Raw genomic sequence first — 16,368 nt, forward strand, 5'->3', positions numbered from 1 at the left:
ATGTCTTCTCAAAGAAAGTATTTCTCCAAATTACCATGACTGACTTTTCTGAATTTTAAAAGGAAGGCTACAACTTTAAATGTCTGTCCATACAGGAGGAAAAAAAAATACCCCTACATCCTAAATTTGTACTTTTTATTACTTCATTAATAGGCAAGTTAATTGGTTCTTACTTCATTAATTAATATTTATTGACTTCTTACTAAGTGGCAGGAACTCTAGAGTCAGGTGCTATGTTATTAATGATTTTTCATAATCAGAGCTTGAGTATACCACCTGCTCCAGCCTCCTTTGACCCTAAATAAAAGTGCTGGTCTCATTCTAATCATTCTTTCTCCTCCTCAAGGTGTCTTTTTTCTACTATCTCAAACACCTGGCAGTGTTTAGTCCTAGTAAGCCATCAACGAATGTTTAATGTACAAATGCAGGACAAACAAGCCTGGCACATGACAAGCAATTTCCCAAGATTAACTCTACACTTATAGTTTCCTTCAGAATAGGTATAAAGTGTGGGTATGCATCTTCTATTAAAGAGAGAATGCCTTTATTAGCTGCAAATTACAGTTATGACTAATAAAACTAAAAGCATGAATAAGAGTCTTTGCCCTCAAGAACACATTCTTCCAGTTGGAAAAAAAAGACATAAGAATAACCTTAGCCCAACAATATCTGTATCAGTTCTCTGGCGGTGGTGGTGAGGAAGCTCACCTTGGATAAGAAGCACACCAAGAAGACATGGGTTGAGAAATACAGCTGAGCCAAGTGAGGGCAAAGATTTACAGGCAAAAAATAGCACAACCAGTTCATAGCAGTGGAAATGCATCCCTATAGGTACCCTAGAGAGAATGTAAAACACCAAGAAAGGTAGTGGGTAGATGGATATGAAACAGGGGAGGACTTCACATCCCAGAATGAGTGACTGGTGGAAACAGGTTGGACTTTAAAGTCACCAAGTCTCATCCCTATTGACCATCTATTTCCTTGTTGTTAGCACAAATCTAAATTTATTTCTTTGGGCCTAATCCATAAATGAAATATGAAAAGGAAACAATGCAACCTACTTCACAGAGTGGTTGCAAAGATTTTTAAAAGACAATGTGTGCAGAAAACCTAACCCAGGGCTTGGTGCATAATAAATTGGGGCAGTAGAGACAGAAAGAAAAGGAGAGAACTAGGAACAGCAAGAGTACTTGGTAACTAATGATTTAAGCTAGCATATAATGGAAAGAGAGAGGTTGAAAATGATTCTTAGAATTTTAGTCTTCATAACCATGAATAAGTACCATTAACTACATTAACCTTGGTAGGGAGCACAGGAAAGGAAAGGGCTGGAAAGTAGGTGGATTGGAGAGAGCGCTAATGAGATGCAGGAAAGTGACTTAAGCATAAAAATGGGAGGCATGTGGAAAATTTGGGTTGAGTTTGTGTAAGAAATCGAGTGGTAAAGAGCTGAAGACATCAGTAGAAAGATACAGTTGATATAGTGGGTAGATGTCAGAACACATATAATGTGTAGACAAGATTTAAGCAGATAACCTTGAGGAATATCCAAATTTAAGGAACAGAATAAATAACCCTAAAAAGGTCTTTATATATATAACCCTAGAAATTGGTTAGATTTCTCCCTAAAGACATACTTCTTGGCAGTAACTCCTTGACTTGTGTGTTTGTCTCCCACTCAGAGGCTTGAAATAATTGTTGATATATTCACAATACCCTGTGTTTTTAATACGTGGGGTAGAGGAAGACACAATGCAGAGAAGGTCGTGGAGACAAAGCAGTAAATTGAGAAACAGCAGCAGACAACAATCCACACTAGAAAATCAGAAATATTTGATGAATATTCTTATCAAATTAGATGAAATGCTCCTCTTCTGTTAGCATTTCCAACCTCCCTTTTAACAGTAAAGTAGAAAATTTCCCACTTCATTTTTCTTATGAATGGAAAAATGAACTTTTTGTACTCAGCTAAAAACAGAATGATTAGGTGCTTAACTTATGGCAGTCTTTGTTTGTAGACTGAGTTTATTATTTTTTAAGATAAATACACTTTATTTCTTTTTTAATTCTGAAAGCAAAAATCTGAAACCACAGTGGTTTTAAGAAGTCCACTGAAGGGAACAGAGGTGGCTCAAGCAATTAGGCACCACCCTCCCACATCAGAGGTCCCAGGTTCGTTTCCTGGTGTCTCCTAAAGAAACAAGGAAGACAGACACAGCAAGTGCAAACAAAAAGGGGGTAGGAAGAAATATATAAAATAAATGTTAAAAAAAAAAAAAAAGTCCACTGACAGCAGCCCATGTAAAAAACAATGCCAGATCTTCCTTAAATAGAATCTTTTTATAACAACACAAGTTAGATTTCTTTTTCAAAGCTAGTCCAGAGCATGCTCAAAAATTCAGTTGTCACCCTAAATTCTACTTTTTTGCCCAAAGCAAACATTTACATGCTGGTCCTAAGTAATCCAGAAACCCAGAATTGTCTTTTTGGACCACAAAGAATTTCATGTGACCAAAACACCTGTGAAACAGATTATGACAATTTATTTGGACTAGATTTGCCTTCGCTAGAGTTAAGTGAAAATTTACTCTAGAAGAATTTAAGCAGAGCTTTGATACAAAGAATTGTTTACAATATTCAGTTCTATTCTTAAGCACCTCAAAACTGGCAAGAGCCAGGAATAACTTTAACTTGTTTGCATTTTGTTTAGATGAATCCTTATATGACAAGACCATTTCCTTATATTCCCCAAAACTTGTCCAAACTTAGATTCAGTAATATTATGTTCAAGATTAACTCTTAAGCAATAATGCGGCAATGTGAAAATTTAAGCTCACCAAGTGACTAGAGTTTATAGGGAGACCTTAAATTGAAGAGCCGTAAAAACTATAGCTATGTATACATAGCAATATACAGATATAAATACCAAAAGGCTCTGCAAACAAACCAGACTCAAAGATGACACTGTGCTGATGACATATACAGACTTTCCAAGCATGCCCTTCCTGTTATGCATTGAAGGAAAAACTCTGAAGCTTGGTGTTTTAAAATGTTCAAATCAAAGAGTTTTCAAGAAAAATTAGGATTTTACATCTTAATTTTACAGCTTTAGAAATACTGAGAAAATCAGACAAAATAAACACTATATAATAAATCTAATTAAAGAATTTAGAAGCCACAGATATTTGAAGCCCATTTAAATTTACCTGCTTATATTTTATATTCCAGTGAGGAAAATAATTTAAGCCATTTAAGACTGAAATATTTTCTAAACATGGATAGCGCAACTTAGAAACAAGAGGAATTTAAAAGTGAACTTAGCTAATCAGTAAAAAGAGCTTTTCTAATGTAAAAAAAAAAAAAAAGATCAGGAAATAATCATCAATCGTATAGTTAAAAAAATATGAAAGGAATTGGGTAATTTTTGTTATTCCTTTTCAAGCAGATAATCACTATATGATGTTATGCCAAGAAAAAAATAGTAGATGAAGATGCAAGATTTCAAAACATAACTTCTATCTAATAAATCAAAGTAAAGAGCTATTTGGGAAAGTGGTTGTGGCTCAACTGATAGAGCATCCACCTACCATATGGAGGGTCCAGGGTTCAATACCCAGGGCATCCTGACCCGTGTAGTGAGCTGGCCCACACACAGTGCTGCTGCGTGCAAGGAGTGCCACATCACGCAGGGGTGTCCCCCGCGTAGTGGTGCCCCACAAAGAGAGCCACCCTACACAAAAAAAGCACAGCCCACGCAGAAGTGGCACCACACACACGGAGAGCTGATGCAGCAAGATGATGCAACCAAAAAAAGTGAGTTTCCAGGTGCTGCGTGACAAGAATGCAAGTGGACACAGAACACACAGCAAATGGACACAGAGAGCAGACAACAAGCGGGGGAAGGGGAGAGAAATTTTTTAAAAATTTCTTTTTAAAAAGCCATTTGGTTTACTTGGTCAATTAAGATTATACTTAAACTTATCAGTTGTTTTCTCGTTTCTTTTTGTTCTCCCTAGAGTAAATATTTTCTAAAAACCCTAAAGATTGCTTAAGATAAGAGTTGAAGTAATTTCTCGCTGCCGCTCCTTTATAACTTTACTAATGGTCCAACAAATCTGCATTCTTCTGGAGATTTATGGTAATGCTGTAAACTGTCATTCCAAGGATATGTGATGTGGCTTTTCTTCTGCTAATACCACAGTCCCAATATTGCTTTTTTACTGTTTCTTTGTTTTTAATACTCTTCATGGGTTTTTTCTTTTTTGAGATTTTTATTTATTTCTCTCCCCTCCTCCCCTCCCCCTCCCGTTGTCTGCTCTCTGTGTCCATTCGCTGTGTGTTCTTCTGCGTCCGCTTGTATTATCAGGTGGCACTGAGAACCTCTCTTTTTGTTGCGTCATCTTGCTGCACCAGCTCTGTGTGTGTGGCACCACTCCTGGGCGGGCTGTGCTTTTTTCACGTGGGGCGGCTCTCCTTGCAGGGTGCACTCCTTGCACATGGGGCTCCCTACATGGGGGTGCCCCTACATGGCACGGCACTCCTTGCGCGTGGCAGCACTGCGCATGGGCCAGCTCACCACATGGATCAGGAGGCCCTGGGTATCGAATTCTGGACCCTCCATATGGTAGGCGGACGCTCTATCAATTGAGTCACATTTGCTTCCCTCTTCATGGGTTATTAAGCCTGAAAATTTCCCTTTGTAAGACAGCATATTCTTTCAGAAATTCCTCTCTCTCATATTAACTATATTACAGGCACATTCCTTAGAGACAATATCCCCATTTTATAAATTAGATTTTTGTAAAGGCTTTATAGTAAAAAAAGATGAATATAAAATGTACAGTATCTTCTACTGAAGGCCTTAGTTTTTAAATACCACATTATCAATTCCTAACCAAACTAGGTTTATTTAAGAATATATGTGTATATATACATATATATAGATGCATGTATGTTCTCCTATATTGCCAAAGTGTTTTGTATTTATATTTCAAGTAAATATTGTAAACTCTTGATTAGCCCTATGTGTTTCAATGCCCTTCCTTATTACTGGCAAGATGAACAATAAATTGGTATTTCTATTTCTTAGGTTGGGTTAGATTAAGAAACAATAAAACAACAACAAAAAAAAAAAGAAAAGAAAAGAAACAATAAGAACCAAATGGGTTTCAGTTATGCCTTGGCCAAAGTGTTCCTTTCAATAACTTGTTTGTGAAATAATCTAACTAGAAACAATTATTGTGCTCCTAGGACTAGGCACTAGACAATGGATGCTCCATATTTCTGTTACAAAGGCCTTTCAAAATCAAACCAAATTATACACTAACAAATACAAAAATAGTGCTGCTAGATTTACACCTCTCAGAGCCCTGTTAAATTTACAGTCATATGAAACCCAGCCTGTCAGTTCATGAATCCTAGGCTGTCAGTTCACTTCCTCAAAAGCACTCATCCATGGCAAGATTCCAACTACAACAACAAAAAATGCCCATAATACAAACCTGAGACCATTTTGTTAAATCAGGGAATGAACTTCTTTGGAAAGCACAGTTAAGTATCACATTTTAAATAAGGACAAACTTTGGAACTAGTGGGAGTAACAGAAATTATATAATATTTTAAGCAAAGGTATATCTGACAGCTAGGAACACTGGTTTGCAAAGCTTTAAGTATTGCACAAAGCATTTCAAAGAACATGGTTTAGTATCATATTTCTTTTTAGTTTAGAAAAAGCACACAGGTTAACCAATTAATAAAATTGTGATCACCTCTTTAAACAATTACCAAAATCCTGAAGAAAAAAATAGAATTTAAAAGAGAGTACAGGAGAACAAACAAAAAAAACACAACAAATTGCCCCACACTATTAAGTCAAGCAACCAACAATCCCAACCCACTGAACTTGCTTCAATGAGTGTAAAAAATACTTTCATTAAAATCATCTCTACAGTAGGGTGTTCTATTTCAACATACTTTCAAGTACATAAAAATCAGATTTTAAAAGTATTGGAATATTTATTAAAACACATTTAAATATGTGTTTAAAATGATTTCAAATAAATTCCACCAAAGGGTTCTCATAAGACCGTAAGACTATTTTGGGGTATATATGTATACAGCACAAAATATCCTTGTATTTACTTTCTGTATATCATGTACAATTGGTCCTAATCTTAACAATGAAATATCTCTCAGCTCTATTATGAAATCAGCCCATTTTGGGCTTATACTATTCTTTCAAAACTCTATGTAAAGATAAGGAAGGGCATAACTGCCATAGGCAACACTTGTCTGGCCTCTGAGAGGGATGGGGAGAGAGCTATCTGTAGCAGAACTATGAAACAGACAATATCTAACAAACTAAAACATAAGATTAATACATTTAAGTACAAAACAACACTTGCCACAAATGTGGATTTGGGAAACATGGTTTAAAAGTAGAATGTATGAAAAAGGCAATTTCATCCAAATTAAGCCCAAAATGTTTTAAAAGTATGGCATAGCAAAAAATATTAAGTGTGATCAAAGATAGCAGTAAGAGAAGTATATTTCAATTACAGCAGTTGGTATTTACACTATACTTACACTGGTTAGATTACATATGGAGTATGGCATTAAATATAAAAGAACAGTGAAGGGATTTGGTTATAGAGACAAGGGATTCATTCTATATTCATCAAATAGTAAGTAAGCATCTTTCCCAGAATATAGCTGTATAAAAACTGATAGTGTCACAGCTCTTTCAGAATTTGTCTAGTAGGTCTTCTGGCTTTTGCTGGAAGTCCCTTAAAAAAAACCAACAACAAAAAACCCCAAAACAAACAAAAAAACACAACTGACTGTTGCCATGAATTTACATTACAATTGGGACAGCTTTTCCAGGCAGGAAGGAGAAGACATAAGAGGGTAAGAAAAAGATCTTTAAAAATCTGATGGCAGGTGAGATAGTACGATAGAACTTGAAACTTAAAAGTCAGAAAATCTAAATTCCAATTCTAATTTGACCTTTACCTCAGCCTCCATTTCCTTACCTGTGAAAAAACACAGTTGAAAATGATGATCAATGTTATTTTGTACATGATTATAAGAAGCAAGTGAGATAATAAACATGAAAATATCCTCTTAACTGTGTTTATGTAGAAGGAGGCTTAGACATCTTCTACAAGACTCCAAAGAATATAACTAAAGTTACACCAATAGGTAACAGCCACAGTAACAAATTTCAGCTCCATAAAATTCAGGGCTTATTGAAAATAAAATGGGTTGTTCCCTAATATCAGAGGTATTCACACACAGACTTGCTGGCCTCTTGGCTAAAATCCAGAAAAATGCAGTAAGTTGACATACCAGTTCAACAACAGTCTAAGAGTTGCTCCCTTCCCTCTCTGCAGGAAGAAGCGAAATAATGACTATTTATAGTATTAAATATGTGCCAGATTGATTTTTCCCATAAGTATGACACAACAGAAAGATGACTATTATATCTGGGTCATTCTCTCCAAGTTCTTGTTTTCCCATCTGTCTACAGAGATAAAACCTAGACCAGAGATTTTGGTTTGAAAACTGAGTAAAATAGTATAGCCTAGCACAAAGCACCTTCAAAAATGCCATTTTCCCCTTTCCTTTGCCAGTTCTAAAACTCTTGTGTCCACTAAGCTTTCATTATTTACCATGGATAGAGCAAAAATACTTGATTAAACAGGAAGGAAATACTACTTACCACAATATATTTAAAGAGTAAATAACCATTAGCACATTCAAAAGGATTCTGTTTAGAAAAATTAAGTTACACAACCAAAGAGGAATTGGAAGATATTAGCAACCTTGTATTCATTCATTCTTCCATTCATCAACAAAGAATTCTGACCGCCTATCACATGCTAGGCATTTGTGGCTGAAGGGTTTATTTTTGTCAATGAAGCTTTTTAATTAGATACATTCTATAGCACGCAAAAGAAAATCTAACCTGGATTCTGGTTATAAAAAGGTCCTCCATTCATCTGATTCTGAAGGCTTGTTTGTGAAGTTATAGAAGGAGGGCGTCTATAGGGCAACGAGCCCCCTATTGTTGGAGGAGTATGGCGAGAGACTGGTCTATTCATGCTGTAGAACTGAACAGGATGACCTGGAAAAGGGACAAAATATAATTCTGTCATTCAAAGAAAATTATCACAGCCCATTTTTAGCTGAAATGCATGGATCTTAATAAGATTATTAAAAATAATAATGTTTAAGTAATTTAATTGCTATCTGATAAACACAAATTGCTTTGTAATGCAAGCCAAGGGAGTTACTGCTCAGCTGATATTATACCAAAGTACAAAAGCAAGAAAGTAGATAAATAAAATTATGATTAGGTTTGATAAAGCTATACTTAAATAGATTACTAATATTATTAATGTATTCAACTAATAAATAGATAAGAGTTTCAAAATATCACAATAAATTTAAGTGTATGCTCTCCCCCACCCCAAAATACAGCTCTCTGTAATCCTGTTCAATTTTCAAATCTGATTTTTTTGCAATTAAAACAATCTTTTAGCTTCTTATTCCAAAAATACTAATAATAAGTTTAAGGTAGCAAAGTAATTTCTTTAAAGGAAAAACAGCAAAGAATTTAAACAAAAGGTCAAGTGGCAGAAATAGAATATGAAATTGAAAGACATTCTACAAATAACTGGACTATAATCTCCAAAGTACCAAGGTCATGGAACTGTAGAAATACTGTGGAACATGAGCAGTTTCAAAAACTCAAAGGACATATGATAACAAAAATACAATGGGGAATTCTGTACTACATCCTTATACTAAGAAGGACATTGGAACAATAAATGAAAACTTGACTGATATCAGAGAACTGGAGGTTACTATTTTGACAATGTTAATTTCCAAATGCTAACTATCTTGTGGCCATGTATAAGAATGTCCTTATTTGTACAAAATAAATATCTACAAATAACTCTCAAATGAATCTGGATAAAATGAAGCTCCTGTACTGTAATTGCAACTTTTAGAAAAGTTATACTTTGTTTCAAAATATGAAGAATTAAAAAGATACAAAAATTGAAAAAGCAAAAAAAAAAAGGTCAAGTGGCATAATTCCAAACCAAAACATCTTTATAAAACCAAATTATCCATCTTTAATTTTACATTATTTTGTCTTAACATTAGAGGTTAAGAAATTTACAGTAATGAAAAAAAGTGAATCAAAATATGTTATTTTCACTATTACCCAGAACCTGTACAAATTCATAAGCTACTTCACTATACTTTCCTCTCTGAGAGTTCTACAACAGCTAATGCTTGAAGACACTCATTCCTAAACTATCCAATTTCCTAATGTAATCCAATTCCTAATTTTCTTTCTTTCCTTTTTTTTTTTTTTTTGAGTTATCAAGGGCCGTGGACCCATGACCTCATATGTGGGAAGCCAGTGCTCAATCACTGAGCCACATCAGCTTCCCTGAGGTGGTTTTATTTGTTTTGTTTTGCTTGTGTTTTTGTTTCTTCAGGAGGCAACAGTAATCAAATCACTTTATAGTTACATCTGCTCCCCAGTTCCTAAATTTTACCTTGACCTCACCCTCATTTAAAACTATTTAGCTGAGGTCTCCCATGAGCATGTAAGCACAAGAGCAGGCCAAGCCAAGAAAGAAAATGAAAAGGGAAGGTAGAGAGAGGAGAAAGGAGGGAGGAAAGAGACAAGGAGAAAATAGAGAAGGAAGTGAGAGGGGAGAGGGGAGGAGGAGAAGAGTAGGGAAGGAGAATAGGACAGAAAAAGGAGGAAGGAAGAGAGCAGAAAGGAAAGAGATGAAAGGAAAGGAAAATACACCCTTGACAATTTTTCATCTTATCCATGATTTTAAATGGTTTCACACAACAAAAATTTGTCTTCAGGAACTCAATAAATTTATCAAACTTGGATTCATACAAAGAATATTAGAAAAACAGTCAGGATCTGCCATACCAGTTAATCATCTTACATATGGCAGTACTGAAATAGAAAAATCAGTGCTGTTATAAAAAATCTTGAGTATTCAAGTCTAAAAATAATGTAGTATCAACTGAGAAGTCTCTTTAACCATGATAAAACATAAATACTGTTATTTAAGAGGTACATTTATTCCTTTGAACCACCAGATACAAATATGTTACTGGCATGTTAGTAATTAAACCATAATAAACTAATACAAACTATAATAAATTAAAGTAGAGGATTTTGCCCTGATATCATGCCTCAGCATCTTAGACCCTGTTGTTAGATCCCTGCTTATACAAGATAAATAGCTTCTCCCTGTCCTGCAAAAGTCAAATACAAATTCCCCACTCCCCACTCTTGCGTGACCAACTACTACCCTACAGCTCCACCCATGTAACATTATAAAGGCAAAGTCCCCAGATCCACTGCAACATTTGCTCCCCACCTGCTTGGGACTCCTAAAGTGTTTCCCTGTGTGACCCTGTGAGGTCTGCTGCTCCACTGTATGTTCTAGGACCTGTCAGCACTAATAAACTTCTCTTTCATACATCTCTGGTGTTACTTGTCCTTGACATACACAATTATCCATATAGTCATTACCCCCACACAAGTTAAAAACATCTAATAATTCATAACACTGTGGGAGTTAGAACACGACAAAATCTCACATGCTATATAAGCCCTAAATGATTCAAAGATACTGTTCATACTGACTATGAAACAATGGACATATTAGTCAGCCAAAGGGGTGCTGATGCAAAGTACCAGAAATTTGTTAGCTTTTAAAAAGGGTACTTAATTGGGTTAAAAGGCCCTAAAAAGTCCAACTCAAGGTTCCTTCCTCACAAAAGTCAGTTGTCACATGTTGAAACAAGATGGTTGCCAATCTCTGTGAGAGCTCAGCCTTCCTCTCTCTCAGCCACAGGCTGGCATAGGGCTTGTCTCTATTCCTGGGGCTTTAGTGGTTTAAGCATTCTCCCTTCTGTCACATGGCAGGACCAAAATGACCAAGTTCTCTCCTCTTCCATGTCTTCTGGAGTATCCGTTTAAATAGCCCATTAAGGGGGCAGGGACTTAAACTGAGTTATCACTACTGACGAGGTTGAATAAAAGCCCAAATCTTAAAATAATTTAATCAAAGACATCTCAACTGAACCTAACACAAGCAAAGCAGATCATACCTAGAAGAACAGACAAGTTTACAAATATAATCTGTATTTTTTTGGAATTCATAAATAATATCAAACTGCTGCATTCCACCCTCTGAATCTCTAAATTCCAAAAAAGACATTGCAATATTGAAAAAAAAAAAAAGCCAAACCTTAAATCAGTAGCAATGCTAAGTACAAAATCACTTCACAATCATTTTATACAAATACAGTTTGTCTTAGGGCAAAGTCCCCTCTGGCTGTTGACCTGTGAAACTTACAAAACAAATTATCTGCTTCCAATATGCAAAGGGACAAGCATAAGATAAACATATGCATTACCACAAGGAGAATTTGGAAGGGAAACATGAGTCACTGGTCCCTAACAGCTCTGAAAACCTGTAGAGGATACTCCATTAGATTTCAAAGTTTGAGGGTCATTCTTAAAATGATGGTTTCTTCTCCTCCTTGGGGCCTCATGGGGGCCGACCCTTTCCACAGGTTTGCCCAATGGCCATTTCCTTGGTTCCACCCTCATCAATCATCTGCGTGGGACTGAGCTCCAGACCTCACCCTCCAGGAACACTGGGGTGATGGCCACTCTTTCCCCAATCTATGGGCTATAGTCTCAATTAACCCCCTTAGTACAGTGAGGTGGCAGCAACATTCTCCCTAATCTCTGGTGTACAGACCCAACCCTATCGGAACAGTGAGTTGACGACCTGGCCTATGGGGGACAGGCTAACCCCTCTCAGTGCAATGGGGAGTTGACTCACTCTCCCCAACCCTTAGGAAATATGCTCCACCCTCTCTGTAGCCTCAGTTAGCAAAACCCTCCCTAAACAGTGGGCTGGAACATCCACCCTCTTCAAATGAGAGGACTAAGCCAAGTGTACAGAGAGGGTTCCTCTCTTGGTACAAGGAGATGTCTTAATTCCAGACCTCAGCTCCCACAGTTTATCTCTTAAAGCCATTTTCCTTTTCATCTCTTCCCTCGATGTCCCTTTCAGTACAGGCTGACAAGTGTTTTTGTTCTTACAGCTCTTGCAAAAAGTTTGTTGGTTTCACATGCAGGAAGGAGAGGTCCAAGCCATCAGACAGTTAGTCTTTCCACAAGTCTTTCCTAGATAAATGCATTTTCAATCCTGGCTTAAAAGCTCCAAGTTTACTTCATTCCTCAAATTGGGCACTAACATCTGGGGCTTGACTTCCAGAGGCTTGGAATTTCCAGAATCAGTTTCTAGTTTCTTTGTGCCCAACAATTTCATTTCTCAGTGTATCTCTTTCATCTAGCATTTTGCTATAAGGTGCAAGGAGAAATCGAGCTGCATTCTCCGAGCTGACTTTGGAAAGATCTTCAGCTAAATGTCCAGGCTCACCATTTTCAAATTCTGCCTTCCATATAACATGAGGAGTCAGTCTTGCTAAATTCTCTACAATTTTAAAACATGGATCAACTTTCCTCCAGTTTCCAATAATAGTTTCTTCCCTTTCTTCTAAGGCCTTATCAGAAATAACTTTTTTAGGCTCCATATTCCTACAAACAGTGTCTTCAAAGCAGTCTAGGCCTTTTCCATCAAGCAATTCATACTTCCTCCAAAAAATATCCCTTATCCATTAATAAAATGGTAATTGTAAAAGCTCAACCCCACTCCCAGTACCAATTTCTGTATTAGTCAGCCAAAGGGGTACAGATAAAAAGTACCAGAAATTTGTTGTTTTTTATAAAGGTTATTTGGGGTAAAAGCTTACAGTTAAAAGGCCCTAAAGAGTCCAACTCAAGGTTCTTGCCTCACCAAAGTCAGTTGCCACGTGTTGAAGCAAGACAGATATTGATCTCTGTTAAGAGTTCTGCCTTCCCCTCAGCTACAGCCTGGCATAGGACTAGTCTCAAATTCTTGGGGCTTTACCTGTTTGAGCTTTCCCCCGTCTGTAACATGGCAGGACCAAAATGACCAAGTTCTTTCTTCTTCTGTGTCTTCTGGAGTGTCCATTTATATAGCCCTTCAAGAGGGCAGGGACTTAAACTGAGTTACACCCTACTGACATGGGCAAATCAAAGCCCTAATTTTAACATAATTTAATCAAAGACATCTCAGCTGAATCTAATGCAATCAAAAGGCATCACACCCAGAAGAACAGATCAGTTTACAAACATAATCCTTCTTTTTTGGAATTCATAAATAATATCAAAGTTACTTACCATATGAACCAGCAATCCTACTCCCTAGGTATTAATCAAATGAAATGAAAACCTATATACACAAAAACCTGTAATTTGAATGTTTATGGCAGCTTTATTCATAATAACTCCAACCAACCCAAAAGTCCAACTGGGAAATGGAGAAAAAAAACTGGTACAACCATATAATAAAGCAATAAAGAGCAATACAAAGGAACGAAATACTTAAACATACAACATGAATATATCTCAAGTGCACTGTGCCAGAAAGCCAGACCAAAAGACTACTTAATGCATGCATCCATTTACATGGTAGTCTTTCAAAGGCAAAACTTTTAAGAATTTAAATAAATCAAGGAGTTGCCAGGGACTGGAGGTAGAGCGCTAGGGTGAATACAAAAAATACGTGGAAGGGACTTCTGGGAAGATGGAAGATTGGAGACACACAGGACTCACTTCTCTCCCAGAAAAATAGCTAGAGGACAGGCAGAAATGGCGTGGAAAAAATGTTCTAGGGTTTAGGACACCAGGGTAAGGCTGGAAACCAACCAGAAGAGAAAGGTGTGAAGGAAAAAAATCTCAACAGGAAAACTCTGTGAATAAAAGCTGCAGCTAATGGCACCGATCTCCCTATCCTTGGAGAAGACGACCTTGAATTCTCTGGCGTCTGGCCAGTGGCTGCAAACATAGGGGGCCCCAGGGACTGACATTCCCAGGAAAGGGGAGAGAGAGATAGAGCTTAAGACTGATAGAAGGGAAACGGACTTTGGTCCAGTGGTTAGGGCGTCTGTCTACCACATGGGAGGTCCGCGGTTCAAACCCCGGGCCTCCTTGACCCGTGTGGAGCTGGCCCACGCGCAGTGCTGATGCGCGCAAGGAGTGCCCTGCCACACAGGGGTGTCCCCCGCGTGGGGGAGCCCCACGCGCAAGGAGTGCGCGCGGTAAGGCGAGCCGCCCAGCGCGAAAGAAAAGTGCAGCCCGCCCAGGAATGGCGCCGCCCACACTTCCCGTGCCGCTGACGACAACAGAAGCAGACAAAGAAACAAGACGCAGCAAAAGGACACAGAAAACAGACAACCGGGGGAGGGGAGGGGAATTAAATAAATAAAAATAAATCTTAAAAGAAAAAAAAAAAAAGACTGATTGAAGGTTTAGCCAACAAATTTGCTCTTCTAGGCTGAGTAGGTCCACACCATTGTTTGCCCTGGGAGCCCACACAGGATGAAAGAAATCCAACCCTATCAACACTCTCCCTATGAATGGGACTGGTTGTTGAGGACAGAGAGGGGAGTGGAACTATTTACTATCCAGGAAAAGGGGCAGGGCCTGCCAGCAAAGGTTAGAGAACAGCATCTGAGAAAGTTTAATTTGCAAGGCTCTGAAGAGCCCTGAGGTGGACTCTTTCTGTCATACTTTCCCCTTGCAGCAAATACATTCCAGCCAGGGACGGAACCGAAAGGGCTGCCGAAGAATGCCATCTGTGGGTGGACAGAGGAAGTACATGTGAGGAAATTTTTTAAATGAGAGACTTTTTTCGGCCTTTACAGCCTCCCTTCCCAAAACCTGGAAACAGGTCTGTAACCCATTCCTGGGTCCATGGCCAAGATATAAGAAACTAACAAGGACAATCCTAAATACCTGGAATAAGTTGAACCAAGAATCAAAGACAAGTAACACACAACCTCTTGTCACTAAATTCCACACAAGAGAAACTAAGCATCTGAGTAAACTCACCATTATAATCAAATGCCTAGACATCAGAAAAATAACAAGCCATACTAAGAAATAGAAGAACTGGCCCAAGCATCGGAATATATCAAAACCCCAGAAGAGACACAGTATTTGAGACAATTAACAACATTCATACAAATCTAAAAGAGAGAAAAAAAAAATCGAGTTGAAATACATTATGATGAAAGAGATAAAGAATATCAAGAAGACGTTGGGCCTGTACAAAGAAGAATTTGAAACCTTAGACAGAAAAATAAAAGAGCTTATGGGAATGAAAGACACAATAGATGAGATCAAAAACACATCAGAGAGGGAAGTGGCTGTGGCTCAATCAGTTGGGCTCCTGTCTACCATATGGAAGGACCTGGGTTCACGTCCTGGGGCCTCCTTGTGAAGGTGGGCTAACCTGCACGCCACAGAGAGCCACTGGCCTATAAGCGCCGCAGAGTGCCTCCTGGCCTGCAAGCGCCACTTGCCCGCAAGTGCTAAGGAGAGCCGACTCAGCAAGGTGATGCAACAAAAAGGGAGACAAGTGAAAAACACAGAAGAGTGCACAGCGAATGGACACAGAAAGCAAAACAACAAGCAAGTCGCAAGGGGTGGGGAGAAAAAATAAATACAGACACACTTAAGAACACACAGCAAATACACACAGAGAGCAGACCACAAGGAAGCCGGGGCGGGGGGGGCGGCGCAAGGGGGGAATTAAAAAAAAAGAAAAAACACATCAGAGGGAAGCAGACATGGCTCAACTGATAGAACATCTGTCTACCGTAGGGAGGGTCCAGGGATCGATCCCCAGGGCCTCCTGGCCCATGTGGTAAGCTGGCCCACACACAGTGCTGTGGTACACAAAGACTGCTGTGCCATGCAGGGGAGTCCCCACGTAGGGGAGCCCCACATGCAAGGAGTGCGCCCCACAAGGAGAGCCACCCTGTGAACAAAGTGCAGCCCGCTCAGGAGTGGTGCCGCACACATGGAGAGCTGATGCAGCAAGATGACACAACAAAAAAGAGACGCAGACAGCGGACCTGGCCCAGTGGTTAGGGCATCCGTCTACCACATGGGAGGTCCACAGTTCAAACCCCAGGCCTCCTTGACCCGTGTGGAGCTGGCCCATGCACGGGTGTCCCCCGTGTAGGGGAGCCCCACACGCAAGGAGTGCGCCCCGTAAGGAGAGTCACCCAGCGCAAAAGAAAGTGCAGCCTGCCCAGAAATGGTGCTGCACACGCAGAAAGCTGATACAACAAGATGACACAACAAAAAGAAACAGATTCCCATGCCGCTGACAACAACAGAAGCAAACAAAGAAGATGCAGCAAATAGAC

At 38.6% G+C, this 16,368-nt stretch overlaps 1 protein-coding gene and 1 non-coding gene across 27 annotated transcripts in view; one reads left to right on the plus strand and one right to left on the minus strand.

Annotated features, from left to right (window-relative positions):
• ABI2 (abl interactor 2) overlaps positions 1-16,368 on the minus strand; it is a 153,579-nt gene that overhangs the window by 59,685 nt on the left and 77,526 nt on the right. For all 26 annotated transcript variants that reach the window (XM_058300336.2, XM_058300324.2, XM_058300316.2 and 23 more), the window contains one exon: positions 7,967-8,125. In XM_058300336.2, coding sequence (XP_058156319.1) covers positions 7,967-8,125 — 159 coding nt within the window. The remainder of the gene's footprint in view (positions 1-7,966; positions 8,126-16,368) is intronic.
• LOC111762998 (U7 small nuclear RNA) lies at positions 6,727-6,788 on the plus strand. Its single transcript, XR_002795972.1, has one exon. It is a non-coding gene; the product is annotated as a U7 small nuclear RNA (small nuclear RNA).

The sequence above is a fragment of the Dasypus novemcinctus genome, chromosome 7, assembly GCF_030445035.2.
Source record: "Dasypus novemcinctus isolate mDasNov1 chromosome 7, mDasNov1.1.hap2, whole genome shotgun sequence".
Classification (NCBI taxonomy): domain Eukaryota; kingdom Metazoa; phylum Chordata; class Mammalia; order Cingulata; family Dasypodidae; genus Dasypus; species Dasypus novemcinctus.